The sequence below is a fragment of the Phocoena sinus genome, chromosome 14 (assembly GCF_008692025.1).
Source record: "Phocoena sinus isolate mPhoSin1 chromosome 14, mPhoSin1.pri, whole genome shotgun sequence".
Lineage (NCBI taxonomy): Eukaryota > Metazoa > Chordata > Mammalia > Artiodactyla > Phocoenidae > Phocoena > Phocoena sinus.
The window spans coordinates 81,962,544-81,980,403 of record NC_045776.1 but is presented as its reverse complement, the minus strand read 5'-3'; the positions used below and the strand labels follow the sequence as shown (position 1 = coordinate 81,980,403).

Below are 17,860 nucleotides of genomic sequence, written 5' to 3'. Positions count from 1 at the left end.
CCTCTTCCTCCTCCTCCTCCTCTTCCTCCTCCCCTCTCCTTCCTCGCCGCTTCCCCAGGCACTCTCCCGGCGGCGGCAGCTGCGCCGCCAAAGCCCCGGGCCCCAGCGGCCCCCCACCCCTCACTCTCGCGCTCCCACACTGCCTCCCCCCTCCCGGGGGGAAGGCCTTTTAATTTATTTATTCTGCTGGGACTTAGGTGGGGGGCTTGGCTGGCGGGGGAGGGGGTCTCCCCGAGCTCTACCTCCCGCGGCTGGGGTTACCCTCCGAGCCGCTGCCGCCGCGGCGTGCGCCTGGGGCCTCCAAAACTGTTTCCAAACTGCCAAAACCGGAGGTGGGCGCGTGGGGGCTCAGGGGAAAGGGCTGGGTTTTGGGGTGTGTGTGTGTGATTGTGTGTTTGGACGCTGGGAGCCGTGAGGGGCGGCAAGGAGGCTCCAAGACGAGTTGCAATCGAGGTATCTCGGCTCCGGCTTCCTCTTCTGCCCCGCGACCCCCTCCCCCCGGAGCGGAGCTGGGGAAGGGAAACCAGGATTTTAACCAAATTAGCATTCACATTCCTGGGAGGATGCAGCCCTTGCCTGGACCTGGGTGATAGAAGCTTCTTTCTGTTTTTATTTTTGGAGAGGAGCGCCCTGTAATTGTGAACACATGCTTCTCTCCCCGCACCCCCCCTTCCTCCAGTCACCGACGAAGGAGAGAGTCCCCCTTTTTTGCATTTATCTTTCCTTCCCCTTTCTTTATTAAAGGTCCGGGAGTGGCGGCGGCCAATCAGCGCGCGGCTTCCATTTTGTGAGTTCAACTCCAAGGCTCCCGGGCTTCGCGAGGACGCGTTTGTAGCCCCCTCTGCCTCTCCTGTCGGGCGGCCGAGGCGAGGAAGTCGCCTCGCTGGGGCTTCGTGGTGGTGTATTTCACATTGGGGCTCTTTTCGGGGTTTGTAATTTGGCCGTGGGTAGGTAATTGGCTGGAGCAGGGCGGCAGGGTGCGGCAGCCAATCAGCGCGCGGCTTCTATAGGGCTTGAGTTATTAGACGCTGCTCTCAAAACATCCTTCATCAGACACCAAGGAGAGGCCAACAGATGAGGGGAGCCATTTTTCTGCAATGGAATTAAATGGCCAAGTGGGTTTTTCCTTTGTTGCAAATGGGGAATGTTTTTCCTTTGACTCCACCATCCAGTTCAGGACGCCTCAGTGTTGTGTTTAACATTTGTCAACAGGCTAAAGGACTCACAATTGGAAGAATGAAGAAGACTTTTTAAAAAGATCTGGATTTTTCCTTATGACTTGGAATCCATCTTTGTCTTGTATAACTAGGTCATAGCACACCATTAATGTCAGCAGTTAACAATTTTGAATTCCAAAAAACCTAAGTAAACGACATATTTAATTTTTTTCCTCTTTTTTTTTTCTTGGGTGGGTGGGGGGAGCTTGGAGCTGTCTTAATCTGTATTCTCTTGACTGAACAATAAATTTTTATATATATAGTTTCCTCTATTAAACACTTAAACCTGGCCATCTTATTAACTCCTTCTGCTCTCTTTTTAACAAGGTAATGTTTTAAATGTATAGTTTTAGGACTAGCGAAATGGCAGCAACAAAAAATTGTAAGCAGTCGTTACTCTTTTTAAGTTTTTTAAAAACCTTTTACATTGTAAGTACCCAGTCCATTCTGTCCTTACGCAGTGCAGTTTTCATTGTTAATGTTGCTGAGATGTCCTTAATTTTCTGAACCTTCATCTGCATGTATGTCTTTGTCGCTCTTGTCTAACATAAAACAGTTAAAATGCTTTTAGACGATTTTGCTTTTATACAGCTAGGGTTTTAGCTTTAAGCTTTTGAAAATGTTTATAGCAATAAATGCTAGTCAGCTTTCTTCCCAGTAACATGTACACTTTCTTTGAAAATCTATCTATTTGAAGAAAAACATCTCTGTTTTTCTCGTCTTGGTAGGGGGGTGGGTGAGGGAAAGGAAGACCTCTTTGTGTAAAGAGACTAAAGCCGTCACAGGAAACTAGATTAAAACTGGAAAACAAGTCCTAGCTGGTTCGAGCCAAACACCATCGTTAACTCGGGGGTATTTTCTATGGTGGTTGGGATGGCCGGTCCGTCTTTTGCCTTTTGTTTGATTTGACTGTGTATTTTCGCCTTTTGTCTCTTAATGACGGTCACACCATTGCTATATCCAGAGCAGTAAACAGTCCTCAGCGAAGCCGCCTTTTGCCAACCCAACCCTGGAAAATTTGCAGAAGTGGAAGGAGCTGAACATGCCATGAGAGTGTAACTTTAAAAAGGTAACAACAAAAAAGACACCACCACTACTCCAAATATTCCCAACTAAACAATCCCCCTAAAAGATATTTTTTACAATAACACCTCCAAAACCTCCGCCCAGCTTGATCTTCCAGACTCCATGGCACCGGGCTGAGCGGGTAAGTAAAAACAACAACAACAACAGCAACAAAACTGCCTTTTACCCCTTCGAGGAAATGTTTTTTCGAGCAGGCCAAGGGCTGCAAATGTTTGGGAGCTGAGGGGAGAAGGTTTCAGGAGCTTCATGTTTGGCAACCGGATCGGGACGGGTGGGGGGGGAGGTGGGGACGAGGAGGGCTCTTCAGACCCTTTTGCCCCTTCTGCCCCGGAGGCGAGAGGAAGGTCTCCCCAGCGACGTGGGACATCCACGGAGCCGCCTGCGCTCGTCCTCCTTGCTTTTCTAGGTCTGAGCCTTGGGGGGAGAAGAAATTGAAGTGCTTTGGGGAATGGGGGCACAAAAGCCGAGGAAGCCTCTCCTTCCGGGCCTGGGGCCTCTTTCCCTTTTGATTGTGGGGGTCTCGCCCTCCGAAGCCGGCTTTTCGGGGCTCCGGGGTGCGCCTGCGCTTCCTGAGCGAAAAAGGACAAAAGGCCGGCGTCCATGTTGGCACCATGACGCAGCATCTCTCTCGCCTGCAGCCCGAGCGCTGCCTGTGCTCCCGGCCGCGCTCGCTCCTCCCTCCCAAACACGAGTTTTATTTTCAGGTTCAGAGCAGAGCCGCCGGCTGGGCCGGGGCCGAGGCCGAGGCCGGGGCAGGAGCCAGGGCGGGACTGCGGGTGGCTAATGGCGGCCGCTTTCTTCCTTCCTCCCTCCTTTCCCGGTTGTCGTTGGGAGCCCGGAGCAGGCGGCGGCCCCTCGGCCGGGCCGGGTCCCGAGAGCCCGCAGGACACAGCACCCCGGGTCGAGGGGTGGTCACGGAGGCCGTTTTGGGGGCCGCGGGCCTGGGGGCGTCGCGCGCCGCGGCTTTCGCGCTCGCCTCTGCCGGGCGAGGCGGTCAGACGGGCGCCATTTCGCGCGCCGCCCGCGGCTCGGGCGGTGGCGGCCGCCGCGCGCCAGGCGGGAGGAGGGAAGGAGGCGGCGGGGGTGGGGGGAGGGGAGGCCGCCGCGGCGCCGCCCGCGTTCCAGGCCTCCGCCTGCGGGGACGCCCCTGGCCCGGGGAAACCTCGACGAAGAGCGCGGGTTCCGCAGCCTCCTCGGAGCCCCGCTCCCGACCTGGGGGCCCCCGGAGGCACGAGGAGGCCGGCGCAGTCGCGGGGTCTTTTCTCTTCCCTCCCGCGCGGGAGCCAGTAGGAAAGGGCCACCGGGCCAGTCGGGGCCTCGAGGATACCCCCGACCCCGACCGGCTCCTCCAGAGGCCGCGGACTTCTTTCTCGCGGCCCGGCCCTGATCCCAGGCCGTCCCTGCTGCCCACCCCGAGCCTCGGCGCCCACGTCCGGCTTCCAACCGCCCTTTGATAGCCGAGCCCGAGGGGCGGGTGGGCCCCTTTTGTCCCCACTTGGGGCGTGAGGCCCTCACGCTGGCCACCGACGTCCCTAGGTGGCCGTCCAGGCACAGCCGGCCAGCCGGCGCTCTGGAAGGTGGGGTGGGGTTTGGGGCCTGGGAAAGCCGAGCGGGCCTTCCCCGGCATCTCCAGAGGCGGAGGGCTCTGGGGTAAACCCTCGCATCTCCGGCCCTTCCTGGGGGAGGGGATGCGGACGGGGCGGGCCTTTGGAAATGCAGATGAGCCGCCGCCTGCTGCTCGGCGCCCCGGCTGAACCTTAGTGATTCATCCACACCCCCCGCCTATTCATTCTGGAGTGAGGGCTGCCTTGGCAGCTGGGAAGGGGGGAGCGGCATTTGTAAGGCTCCCCTTCCCTCATGGAGGCCGTATCCGGTTTGTGGCCATCGACGCCCTAAAACACTCTCCGATTTTTCCCCCCAGGATCATGACCGGAGAAGGGGCCCGGTACCCCCAGAGTGGACCGTCCTCCTTTGGACAGAAGCAGGCCTAGTTTGACAGTCCTCCCTCTAAGGTAGGTGTGAGCCCTTTCCCAGCCTGCGAGAGAGATTTGGGGGGCTTTGGCCTGGAGCCCAGGGAGGGTGGGCACCCCAAACCTGCTAGTCTGGTTCTGCAGCCCTTCCCCCCCCCACAGATGTGTGGGACTGAAATCGGCTGCCTGCTGGGCCTGCTTGGTCCATCCATCCCCGCCTGTCAGCTTCCGTTGTCAGGAGTTTGGGGCGTGCAATTCTTTGCCATATTTAGCAGCATAGGAGAGGCTGCACTTGCATGTATTAGGTTGGCCCAAAAGTTAGTTCGGGTCTTTCCGTAACATCTTACAAAAGCCCGAACGAACTTTTTGGCCAACCCAATATTTCCCAGTTGTGTGTTTGGTGGGTGGAGTGCCCTGGATGCCTCTTCTGAAAGACACAGGCAGCTGCCAGGAAACCGGGCCTGGCCCTGGCCCTCCCTTCCGGCCTCAGCTGGGGGCGTGTGGGGTGACTGTGTGAGCTGGCCTCTTCCCCTCTGATGTCTGGCTGCCAGGGAGGTGAAGAACAGAAAGACCTGAGATCTGGGCCAGCTTTCTTTAAGAAAGAGGTTTCTTGACTCTCCCCTTCCAGGAAATTCCCACGATTCCACCTCACCCAGCCCCCCCCCACCAAAAAAAAAAGAAAAGAAAAAGAAAAAGCCATGTTTGTAGAACGGGAGAAACCCGGATTTGAAACCTGGCTAGCCATTTCACCTGCTGTGACCTTGCGTAAGCAGCACAGATCCTCAGCCCCAGTTTCACCATCTGCACAGATGGGTCAGTGATTGTCAAAGTTGAGTGTGCAGCCGAATCACTCGGATGGCTCATTAGAATCGATTCCGAGGCCCGGTCCTTGAGTTTCTCATTCAGTAGGTGGGGCCTGAGAGCTTGCATTTCTAACAAGTTCCCAGGTGATGCTGATGCTGCCCTGTGGAGACATTTTGAGAACCTTTGGGCCAGGTAACACCTGGGGTGTTGTGAGGATCCAAGCATGTGCTCTTGGAACCCCGAACTATTTCTTGGTGCGGAGGTGTCGCTTCGTAGAGATGGCAGCTCTCTCCTTATTCTCCTTACGCAAGCTGACAGCATGCAGTTTCCCATTCTCTTTATCTCTAGGAAGCTCCGCAGCTGGAGACAGTGCGGCCCTTGATCTCTGACCCCTCCCCCATGTGATCTTTAGTTTGTGATTACTTTGATGAGCCATTTGGGTCCAGGTGCTGCTGATTGCGCCGCCTCCCCCGTTCGGGCCCAGGCTTGACTTCCGGGTCTAATAGGCTCTGCTCACTTTTATCCCATCCTTCAGCTTGGGGGCTGGAGTGAGGACTGGGGGAGCCGTAGGGCTTGACCCAGAGGTTTTGTTGGGGGCGTGTTGGTGCTTAATCGAGGGAGGCTCTAAGGCAGGCAGCTGTGAGTTTGACTCTCCCCTGTGCTAGTTGACCTTGGGCGAGTCTCCTGTGTAAAGTGATGATAATGAAGCCTGCAGTAAAGGGTGGAGGGCGGATTAAGTGCGATTAAGGGGGCCGGCTTCACACCAGTTGGCCCCTCTTCGGAGGTGGCTGCGGGGGGTGGGGCTGGGCTGTCCGAGAGCTCCTCCCCCACCAGCCCACCTCGTTGCACGTGGCACAGCCTCAGGGCAAAGGGGAAGGCTGACATTCTGCAGGCTGGGAGCCAGCTCCATTTTTACTCCAGTGTGTGAGTTGGGATGGTGGCCTTTCCTCAAGTCCACAGGCTGTTGTTCCATGATGGGTCATGGTTTGGGGGGTTCCCCCCACCCGGAGAGTAACGTGACTCACCCAAGGTCAGGAGGTCACCACCGGCAGTCAGGATGAGATTCCAGGTGTCTTCCAGCCCAGCACCTGTGTGCATGGCACCCCCTCGCCCCAGCTGCTGGGTTATTCTGGGCTCCTGCCAGTGCTAGCTGTCTGCTGGCGTCACCGCCTGGGAGCTGGGAAAGCTATTTGGTTGAAAGTAACCAGCGTGGTACTCTTAGGTCCTTCTGGCTGCCATGCCTTGGCGCCATGAGGGTCTCCAGATAAGCTGGATTTGGTCCATGCTGTCTTTTGCTGGGGGGCAAGGGGTGCAGCCGACCACACCTGGCACCAGACTCCCTTCCCCCTACCCAGGGTGAGCAGTTTGTAAAAGTTGGCGAGGCTCACATTATTAGTATCATACGAGCCTTTCCCTCCTCCCACAGTCTGCCCCAATCCGGCGGTTTAAATTCGGCTCTGCCATTGATGAGTTCATTCAACTCCCTGGATTCTCAGGTGACCTTTCTGCCCCCTGAGGGTGTCCTGCATCCCTTCTGATAGAGCCCTTGGGGCTCCACGGGGCTGGGGTCTTTACCTCCCGTAGGCGTTGGATAGTTAAATAATTGATTTAAACCTTTCCCTCCCAGCAGCAGCTTGGAGGGTTACAGCCAGTTCCTCCACTCCCGCCCTCGGACCAATTAGGGAACAATGAGGCGCTCCACTGTGGTCCGGGTGTGAATCTTGGAAGGGAGAGGGGTCCCGATGACCTGGAAGGATCGTACCCCTCCCCGTTTCCTTTTTTCACCCCCTCTTTCTAATTTCTTTGTCTGGCACGCCAGTACCTCCTAGGTGAAGGGAGGGGCGGGGCAGCCTATCAGTCCTCAGACTGGTTCCTCTGCCTAGAGCGTGGCTCCACCCACCGGTCACCCAGCAAGCTCGGGGCGGGGCTGCTCCTGGCGCCCAGCCGGTGGAGCCTGCTTGGAGAGGGCCACGCCAGCGGAAGGGCGGCCGGAGGTGGCCGGACCTGCCTTCCTACTGGACGCCAGAGGCCCGCCCCTTCCGGCCCGTTGGGCGAGAGCCGAGGCGTGGAGTACGACTTTTGGACCCCCTGGGTGGAAACAACCTCTGCCTGGACTGTGGAGATGGGCACCCCGCCATCTCAGAGGCCGCCTGGGTCCAGTGCTGTCTCCATCTGGCCAGTGACCTCGATGAGTTCCTACCCCTTCAGGAGTCGTGGTCTCCCTTGTGAACCAGGAGGAGGAGGTTGGCAGATAACCTTTGACCTGTCGCTGAGTCTGGCTTTGTGGAGGTAGCTCTTTGTACTCTGGTGGTGACTCCCCTGAGCCCACCACCAGATGTTGAGCCTGGAGAGAGTCCTGGGACAGGGATAGACAGCCTTGATCCCCAGGCTGTGCTGGGCCACCTCCCATCCCTGGGGCCCCAGAGGATGGTCAGTTACTTCTGTCTCACGTGGGGTGGATGACCCCTCAGGTGTGTAGTGACCTCCCAGAGTATGCTGAGGCACCTGGGAAGTGGAAGCCATTAGCATTGTCGTTAACGTCCCCGTCCTGACCTGTGCTGGCCAGACCTTGCCCTGACAAGACAGAAGTGGATCTGGCCCTACTTCTCTCTTGTGGTCAGTTGGCCTCACTAGATCCCAGGCCTAGATGTGAGCACAAATCAGTTCACCCCCGCAGATGCCACCTGCCAGCTCCCCTAGGCTTCTGTGTCTCAACAGCTTTGTGGCAAGAACCAGTTTAAAGAATTGTTTCTTACCCTCCTAAATCTCTCCAGGAATTCCTGGTGAATAGAAGAATGGCATGGGTCCTCGGAACATTTTGCAGGTAAGGGAGTAGGGCTCCCCGGGCCTGTGGGTGTTCCCAGTGCCTCAGCTGGCCTGCCCTGGCACAGCACCTCCAAGGAAGCTCCGAGCAGCTGGCCTGGCTGCTGGGTATTTTTAGCTACAGATCCAGCCCCTACACCACCACTGGAGCCAGGTCCAAATCAAACATGCTCCAGGCTGGGTGGGGCTGGGGCTCTGTGCCAGCCTCTCAGCCAGGCAGGGGTGGGTGGGCAGGCTAGGGCCAGTGTCAGCTGTCCTGCCTGGACCTGGGCCGGCCTGGGAAGACCTGCTTTCGTGTAAGTCATTTTTTCTTTTATAAGTTGAAATCCATTAGTTAGAAAAGGTGGAAACCGAGGTCTGAGGATTTTGAGGAAAAGTCAAGTGCCCTCTCCCTACGGGCTGGAGCAGTTCCCACAGTTTGCTCAGAATGGGCAAACTCTAAGTGAGTTCTCTCAAGGCCCTTCCCAGATGAGGTAGTCTTACTCTCCCAGTCACTTCCTGAGCTTCAGGGTATCTGATGTGAGGTCAGGCCTGTGCCTGGCTCAAAGGTAAGTGGTCCTCCCCTCCCTCAAAGCCCTCTTCCATCCTCCCTCTCCCTGAGTGATGGCTTCCTCCCCCTCCTCTCCTGCCAGCCCCAGGCTGCGACTGTGTAGAGATGGCCCCAGCTCTGTCCTCACCAGCCAATCACAGCTCCCCCTTGGTCACCGGAAAGAGCTTTGGCTGGGCTCCTCTGTTCAGAGCCTCTGTCTGACACCCATCTTGAGCCTGATAGCTAGGCCACTGTGATCTAACCCTCACCACTTTGACAACCATGTCTGGCCTCCCTCCTCATGCCCCAGCCACTGCCAAACCTGATGGGGTTTCCAGCCACCATGCATTTACTCAGGCTGGGTACCCATCCTACTTCCACTGGACGTTCCTGCCAGCACTGCCAAGCTTAGTTCATGTGTTGCCCAGCTCTCAACTTCTCTGAACCCCACAGGGGCTCCGGTGTCTGAATTGTTCTTGTCTCGCAGAGTCCTTTAGACTGCTTCCCCCAGGACTGAGTTCCTCAAAGGCAGGAACACAATTGCCTCTCAATAAACGTGTGCTGCAAAGAAGGAATGAATGAATTGCTGTAAATTTGTCTAGGGGTGCTTGACCCAGCAGATTCCCTCTGGCCCGGTGACAGAGTAGGGCTTTCCGCTTAAGAACCTGGAGGTGGGTCTTCTCTTCCCAGATCTGGGCTCTTTGGGGACTTCCTGGGGCAGTCTCTGCTGCCATCTGGTGGTCAGATTATGCCTTGCATTCTCTGAAAACGTTGACCTGGCATTTATGGTGCCAGGTTGACGATTTCCTTTCCGAAGTAAAGTTTACCTGATCCTTGCTGAGTACCTGAAAGTGGGGAATCTTCTGGGTGGGGTGAGGGCAAGAAGATCCTGAATCCTGCCAGCCCTTCTCTGAGGAAACTGTCAGATGTCCTACCCCAGCTGGGAAAGATTCTTCTCTCTCACCTAGCCATGTCCCAGTGCCTGCCTGGTACATGCCTGATCCTGGGGGTCCCTCTGCCACTCCTGACCACTGGCCTGGTTTGTGCAAAAGACAGTCCAAGGGAGGGAAGGGGTGGGAGGCAGGGGTGGTTTCGCCCAGACGCCCTGATAGTACCTGGCCATGAGTGAATGCTCAGTAAATAGCAGTTTGGGTCCGGGGGTTGAGGAGAAAACTTGGGATGAAGGATATGTGGCTGCTGGCTGGAGAACACAAATTTCTTGGTGGGAGCAGGGTTATCAGTCTTATCAGTCTCCAAAGTGGACGGAAGGGGGCCCAGCTGATCTCAACTAGATTTACCCTGACCTTCCCCTTCCCCTTCTCGACGGCGTCTTGCTTGGTTCCCACGCCTCTGGGCCTTGTTAGAAAGAGGTTCCCGCCCGCTTGGTTTGGGGCCAACCCTCGAAAGGGTTCTGGGGCCACTCACCTGTTACCAAAGTTGCCGCGCCGAGGCCATCGCCCGGCAGAGGGCGCCAGACCTCCACCTTTGGGAGGTGGGGTGATAGGTAAGCGGAACTGCTATTCCCCAACCCATACACAGGCTCACTCCTATAGGGCCAGACCACGTGGGCAGACAGGACCCCTATGCCAGAATCTTTCTTGGAACCACCGACGCTACCTTCTGGGGGGGAAACAGGTCAGAGTGGACTTCCCCGAGGCCACATAGTTGGGGCGGGGCGAAGCTGGGGGGCTTTTCCCAGAGCTTGAGACCAAGGCTCCTCGAACCCGAGGGCTGGGGGGCAGTCCGCCAATCAAAGAGACCCTGCCCGATGGAGGAGGCCGAGTCGGCCAATCAGAGGGTCCCTGCCTGAAGACAGACTGCCAATCAAGGGTGCCAGGCGGGAAGGGGCGGAAACTATCAGATCTTGCTGGTTGGGGTGTGGGGGGGTGCCGTGACTCGCAGGAGAGATGGGAGCTGCGCTTGCCGCGGAGCATTCCGTTTCTCAGTTGCCTCAGTTTCCCTGGGAATGAGAGGTGAAGACTGGGCCGAGAGCCTAGCAGGAAGGAAATAGTCTGAGAGGTCGACCCGGCTGGCTGCCTGGCGGAGGAGGTGCCGGCTCCGAGGGCGGGGCTTCTCTTAGCCCCGCCCTAGGGGCCAGCCCGCGCCCCGCCCGCCCCGGATCAATCAACCATAGCGCTCTCCTCCGGGCGCCGCCGCCAGTGCTACCTGCTCCCGGCTATGGACAACCCTGGGGCCCCAGCCCCGACTGCCGCCCCGGGCCCAGGCAAGAAGGAGCTGAAAATCGTGATTGTGGGCGACGGCGGCTGCGGCAAGACTTCGCTGCTCATGGTGTACAGCCAGGGGTCCTTCCCCGAGGTGAGGCCCGCCGGGGGGCTGGAGGCAGGCTGGGGGCGAGGAAGACGGGCTTGGGACCACTGGGGGTGAGGGACAGACCTCAGCCTGCGCCCCGAACCCGGACCCCAGGTCCCTGGCGTCCTGCGCACGGAGAGGCGGCCGTCACCCCGGGGCGCCCCCTCGGGAATTCCAGAGCCCAGCAGAGTGAGGGGGGCTGAGCCGGATGGGGTGAAGGTGGAGGTGGGGATCCATTCGGACCCTGGGTCCCCGCCGCACCCCTTAAGAACCAACCCTGCCCGTTCTCCGACAGCACTACGCCCCATCCGTGTTCGAGAAGTACACGGCCAGCGTGACCGTGGGCAGCAAGGAGGTGACCCTGAACTTATACGACACCGCCGGTGAGTGCGTCTGCGCGGCGAGGGTCCTAGGGTCCGCCGGGAGCGTTTCCCCTGAGGGGCATCCCCCACCGGACATCCCCGCCCGCCCTTCTGCCTCTCCCGGGGCCCTGACATCCCGTCACTCCTGGAGGCTGCGGAGGGACGCTGGCTGGGAACCGGTTGACCACCGCCTGACTGGGTGGTGCTGGAGGCCGACAGAGTCGCCCCATCTGTAAAAGGAGGGTATTTGGAAGGGGTGGGTTCCTGAGCCACCCTCTTAGCGCTGATGTTCTGAGGGCTCACGGGTTCCTTCCTCTCCTATGATTCTAGAAAACCGTGGGCTTTGCTTCTGCTTATCATGGTTCCAGGATTTCTGTTACATGCTGTGGTCTCTCAGGGTGCCGTGGGCTGCAGATTTGAGTCCCCTGGTGCTAGGGTTCAGTGGGCTGCATTTCTGGGTCCTATGTTCTAGAATACTTTGGGCTATAGATCAGAGCCTGTGACTCCAGGATTCTGTGGCCAACAGTCCTGAGGGGCTCTAGGGCCCTAGAGCTACACATTCGGAGTCCCATGTTTCTGGAATTCCATGGACTCTGGTGCATGACTCTGAATTCTATGGTCTATAACTTTGAGCCTGTGGTTCTAGGATTCTGTGGCTACAGTTCTGTTTCTTCCTGGCACTGAAGAAGGAACAGAGCTCTAGGGAATGTAGGTCCAAAATAAGGTTCTCTCTGCCACCTGCAGCTCCTAAGGCAAGTGCGTTTATGCTAATTGCATCGCAGCATCAGCATCCCTATTGTTGGGGGATGGGTGGAGGAGCACAGCCGACGGGAGGATTTGGGTAACACTGCTGGTACTGGTACCCTTGGGGAGCTTCCATCCTGCCCTGACGCCCCTCTGGGCTGAATCAACTTTGGGGAACAAAGGTCAGGATCCCAGCTGGGGCCTCACCCAGCCTCTGTGACTCAGTGTTTAGTAATTTGCAGGGAACTATGTCATCAGGTATCCCTTCCCCTGTCGGCCAAGCCTTGTATGTATGAGGTGAAGTCTTCCAGCTTGTCTTGGATAGGGCCAAAATCCAGGACCACCCCCTCCTGCCCACCGCTCCATAAGGCTGCCAGTAACATCTCTCATTCCACCCTGGAGAGGTTCAGGAAAGGGCCAGCCCCAGCCCCAGGCCCCTCCTTCATTCCTGACTTTGCCATATGGGTGTGTCCCCCCTATAGTGGCCTCTAAGGGCCCTCTCTTGTTGGATGAGGGCCCTGCAGGGCTGCGCCCAGAACAGGGCCATGCCACCAGCCCCTTGAACTGGGAAAGCCAAAGGTGTCTGAGGAATTCCCAAGGGCGTGGCCACAAGAGCAGTAAAAATCGTGGTGTGTCTGGGACACTTTCAGTTTCACATGTTTCCTGTCCGGGACCCAGGTGGGGGCAGGTTCATTAACCCCACTTTGTGGGTGGAGTGCTGGTGGGGCAGGGAGAGTCAGAGGGAAGATTTCACTCTCTTCCTTCCTCTGCCCTCAGGGCTTCACCGCAGCCTCCCTCATCGGACCCAGAGTAAGGATCACTTCTGGTCTTTCTGGCCTCACCCAGAGAAAGATGCTCAAAGAACTTATCAGCGTAGATTGTCCTGTAGAGGTTCTGGAAAGCTTCTACTTGGTATAAGGAATGATTTTCACTAAGAGTTACTGTGGGAGGATGGGGAGAGCTCCTTCCCAAATCACCAGAAGCAGTGACCACTCAGGGCAATGATTACCTGTCCACAACTTCCTGCCACATGCTTTGGAGTCAGACCTGGGCTTTGATGCTGGCTCCCCTGGCTGCGTGTCAGTGGGGACACCTAGGCCTCAGTTTCCTTCTCTGTAATCAAGGCTGAAATAGTTGTGAGGATTACATCAAATTCATGTGACATGCGGCACTTAGTGCAGGGCCTGGCTTTTGCAAAGGGCTCACTGTCATTGTGACTTTTTAACCTCCTGCCATTCGGGCCCAGGCCCCAGCCCAAGCCTATTCTTTTGAACCCGCTGCCTGCAGAGCTCTGTGCCGGCCACCACCCCCTGCTTTCCCAGCAGGACTGTTCCAGGCGGCAGAAGAACAGAGCTGGGGTTTGAACCTCTCAGTGGCATCCCTGGGGGAGTAGACTGGCCTCACAGTCAGCAGGACGGCCCAGGAGGGATATTCTGGGGGGAAGAGACGTGGCTGTTCCCTCAAGGGTGTCCCCCTGTGACTTGGGAAACCCCACTGTCAGGAGGAGCATGAAGGAAAGCCTGGATCATTCCTCTTCCACACACCAGTGCCCAGCGTGGTGCTTGTCCTAGAGCGAGGCTTGTGGAATGCCTGAATGAAGAAGAAACCTGGGTGCAGAGACACCCCTGGAGAAGGTCCTTTGTGATAAAGGTGATGAGATTTGTCTCTCTCTCTGGGGTGGACAGATATCCGAAGAAAGTGGCAGAAAGAATGGCCAGGTGATCAACTAGAAAAAGATAGAGACAGGGTGAAGGGAGTGGTCCAGGTAGAGATGAGTAACGGTGGTTTTATTTATTTATTTATCTGTTTATTTATTTATTTATGGCTGCGTTGGGTCTTTGTTGCTGCGTGTGGGCTTTCTTTAGTTGCGGCGAGCAGGGGCTACTCTTCGCTGTGGTGCGTGGGCTTCTCACTGCGGTGGCTTCTCCTGTTGTGGAGCACGGACTCTAGGCGTGCAGGCTTCAGTACTTGTGGCTCACGGGCTCAGTAGTTGTGGCTCACGGGCTCTAGAGCGCAGGCTCAGTAGTTGTGGTGCACGGGCTTAGTTGCTCCGCGGCATGTGGGATCTTCCCGGACCAGGGCTCGAACCCATGTCCCCTGTACTGGCAGGCGGATTCTTAACCATTGCGCCACCAGGGAAGCCCCAAGTCTAGTAAAGGTTATGGTAGAAGGTTCTAGAACCTGATGGGCTAGACCCTATGGTGGGAGGTGGGGGGCAGGGGAGCGAGCATCTTTCCACACAACCAGTGGTGCTCAGAGCTGTGGGATGGGGTGGCCCCCCCCGAGAGGCTGAATTTCTCCACACCCAGGACCTCAGCAACAGGGGTCCGTGTGGGAGGAGAGTCTGGCTACTTGTCTCCGTCCTGCGGGAGCAGTTACAGACACCACTGCGGCGGGAGGGTGGATGGAGGGGTGACGGAGCTCTCGGTGCGCAAAGGTGAAGGGGGCGGGCGCTGTGAGCACCCATTGCCCTAGCAGCTCATCTGCCTGCCCAGACACCCTCAGAGGCAGGAAGCTGCGGTGAAGTCTGAAGTTTCCTGGGCAGAGAGAGGGGAGGTGGGGGCGAGGTGGGCTGTTAAGACACCAACCAGAGACAGAGCTATCTGGGCTTTGGGGTGGGGCATCACAGGACTGGCTGGAGTTGCCCCGGGAGGTGGGGAGCTGTGGTCCCCTTCCCAGCCAGAGATGGGAACAGTAGGAAAAGTGGGGCGCAAAGAAGTCGCTGAGACAGGAATCACGGACAAGAGGGGTGCCTAGGAGCCAGGAGCCCTGGAGGCGGGGGAGCTGACCCTGTGGGTCTATGGCGCATGCGTGGTCTGAGCTCCAGACCGCGGTTAGGAGACACAGGTGGGCGGACCCCAGTAGCACTAGTAAAAGTGGGTTCCTCTTCTGGCAGCTTCCCCTTCTCATGCTGCCTGCACCCCTCCCTCCCCTGACCAACACCCTGGCCAGAGATGGGAACCACGTGCCCTGTAGATGTCCTCTGGCAGATTTGGGGACCACTGTGGCCCAATGACACCCTCTCCTCAACCCGGCACCAGGTCTTAGAGACCATGCCCCCGGGAAGATGACTGTCATGGCAGAGCTTCCCACAAAGGAAATAACGCTCGCGTGAGCCTCACTTCCTCAGGCCCTGTGGCACCGCCAGCTTCAGGAAGATGGGTAGCTTCCGGGGGAGCTGTGGCTCAGAAGACCTTTCCTCTCCAGAAGCAAATGTGTCCTTTTGCACATAACCCCGGGGGCTTTTTTTTTTTTTTTTTTTTTTTTTTTTTTGCGTTATGTGGGCCTCTCACTGTCGTGGCCTCTCTCGTTGCGGAGCACAGGCTCCGGACGTGCTGGCTCAGTGGCCATGGCTTATGGGCCCAGCCGCTCTGTGGCATGTGGGATCTTCCCGGACCGGGGCACAAACCCGTGTCCCCTGCATCGGCAGGTGGACTCTCAACCACTGCGCCACCAGGGAAGCCCTTGGGGGGCTTTTTTAACCTCTCAAGCCCATCTGCAGAGGCCAGAGTGGGACCCCTGTTTGCCTCTGGGCAGATGACTTTGCCCCCTTTAAGCCTTGGCATCACTGTGGGTAAATGGGGAGGGTAATTGTATCACCTAGTGGATGGGAGGCCTCCTAGAGCTCGTGGGTCCCAAGATCTGCGGTTAGAATCCCCCACCCAGGTCCCCATTCAGTTTCTATTTCAATAGTAACCGCAGGCCCACACCTTTGCCCAGCATTGCTCAGCCTACAAGTCCTTTACTTCCAATATCAAGGGCAGGGTTATCACCCCCTTTTTCAGATAAGGAAACTGAGGCCCAGAGAGGGAAGGTGCCAAGATCATGGAAAATGAGTCTGAGTGGAGCTTGGCTCTCCTGACTCATAGGGGTGGGGTGTCCAGGACACTCCACTCCTCCCAAGGAGCCATGAGGTCGACAGCACCCAGAAGTCCATAGTCTGCAGGCCTGGTCCCTATGTGGAGGCTCACACTGAACTCCTGGGGAAAGCTGAGCCAGGCACAGTCAAGTCAAGAAAACAACTGGGGGCTTCCCTGATGGCGCAGTGGTTGAGAGTCCGCCTGCCGATGCAGGGGACACAGGTTCGTGCCCCGGTCCGGGAAGATCCCACATGCCGCGGAGTGGCTGGGCCCGTGAGCCGTGGCCACTGAGCCTGCGCGTCCAGAGCCTGTGCTCCGCAACGGGAGAGGCCACAACGGTGAGAGGCCCGCGTACCGCAAAAAAAAAAAAAAAAAAAAAAAATAAGACAACTGGGAAGAGGCGGTGGGATCTGGGCTGGCTACCCATCCTCTCCCAGAGTCCCTTCCTCTCAAGATCCCCTTGTTGGCAGCCTTTCCTCACTGGGTCAGGGTTGGGGCTTGTAGAGTGAGGACAGCTCCCTATCCTCTGGGGTGGATTGAGAGAGAAGCACCCCAATAGTTCTACCTATGGTCTTCTGCCCTTTATGAAGCTTCCCTTTGGCTGTGTGACGTTGGGCAAGTCACTTCACCTCTCTGTGCTTCAGTTTCTGCATCTGTAAATTGATGATAACAATAGCAGTAGTGGGAATTCCCTGGCGGTCCAGTGGTTAGGACTCCGCGCTTTCACGGGCAAGGGCCTGGGTTCAGTCCCTGATCGGGGAACTAAAATCCCACAAGCTGCATGACTCGACAAAAACAACACAAAACGAAACAAAAACAGTAGCCAGTAGTGAGGAATCATAGTGAGGAGTGACGAGTCTATGCAGGTAAAGGGCTTTGCATGGGGCCTGGCATGTGATGAGTGAGCACACTGCCAATAAATATTGTTGATACTAATCATTTTTACTATTACTATCGAGGCTCACCTGCTCCTCACATATGCATTTCACAGATGAGGAAACTGAGGTCCAGAGATTAATTCCCAATTAGGAAGGCTTCCCGGGAGGATTGGAGCTTTTACAGCGTCTGGGCAGGAAACTGGCCTTGGAGCTGGGAACTGCGTTGGTGCTTCAGCTCACAGGGAGCCTGTCAGTGACCTTGAAACCTGCAGCCCCACCCCCAGCCACGTGGGCTTCTAACAGGAAGAACTTGCCCGCCCAGCCTCCCGGGGGGTGTGTGTGGGGGTGACTGCTTAAATTAACACGGGTGGGACTTCCCTGGCGGTCCAGTGGTTAGGAATACGCGCTTCCATTTCAGGGGGTACGCGTGCGATCCCTGGTCGGGGAACTAAGATCCCGCGCGCTGCGAGGTGCGGCCAAAAAAAAAAAAAAATTAACAGGTGATGGAAGTGAAATGCCCTTGCAAACCTGAAAGCCATAGAGATTATTATTCCACTTTATTCACCAGCTTATTTGTTTGTTCGTTCATTCCCCAAATGTTTATAGAGCCTGTCTGTGCGCCAGGTGATCTAACAGTGAGCAGTACAGAGATGGCCTGTCCTCAGGGTCTTACCTGCTCATGAGGTACATCTCCCCCCACAAAAAAGAAACAACTGTGATGTCAGGTAGTGATACTTGCTAGGAAGAAAAATAAAGCCATAGTTGGTCATGGGACAGACTGCAAAGGAGGCTCTTGTTTCAGAGCAGTCTGGAAAGTTCTCTTGGAAGAGGTGACATTTCTGCAGAGACCTGAAGGAAAGGAGGGAGTGAGCCATGCTATTACCTGGGAAGAGCCTTCTAGAAGAGGGAACAGCAAGGGAGAGGCCCTGAGCCAGGAGCAGGCTTGGTCTGACTTCCTCATTCAACCCACTGCAGTCTGACTCCGCCCCCATCAAGCTTGCTGCAGTCAGCACAGGCCCTAATTGCGAAGCCCAGTGGCATGTCTCAGCCCTCGTCTCTGCTGCGTCTGACAAGAGATGAACAACTTCTCAACCACCCACCAGCCAATAGTGACTGGACACCTACCCCATGCCAGGAATGATTTTTAGACAGACACGACCCTGCCCTCAGGGTGCTTACAGTCTCCCGGGAGACAGGCGGTAAACAAATAAATGTGTGAGTACAGGCTGTGGATGGACTTTGCGTGTTGAGCGAAGGCCTCTCAGGAATCAGCCGGG

General features: G+C 56.8%; 1 protein-coding gene across 7 annotated transcripts in view; it reads left to right on the top strand.

Moving 5' to 3' along the window:
• The first annotated feature begins 232 nt into the window (after positions 1-232).
• The window catches only part of RHOF (ras homolog family member F, filopodia associated), a 28,155-nt gene continuing 10,527 nt past the window's right edge, over positions 233-17,860 (top strand). For 2 of the 7 annotated variants that reach the window (XR_004353088.1, XR_004353087.1), the window contains exons 1-5: positions 1,046-2,286; positions 4,225-4,315; positions 7,852-7,901; positions 9,983-10,745; positions 11,035-11,122. Coding sequence is in view for 5 of the 7 variants with exons in the window: in XM_032653936.1 (XP_032509827.1) it covers positions 10,608-10,745; positions 11,035-11,122 (226 nt within the window). In the remaining 2 variants the exon portion in view is untranslated. Of the gene's footprint in view, positions 333-744; positions 788-1,043; positions 2,287-2,387; positions 2,425-3,436; positions 4,142-4,224; positions 4,316-7,851; positions 7,902-9,982; positions 10,746-11,034; positions 11,123-17,860 lie in introns of those variants that run through there. The other 5 variants (XM_032653936.1, XM_032653937.1, XM_032653934.1 and 2 more) reach the window with 5 other exon arrangements.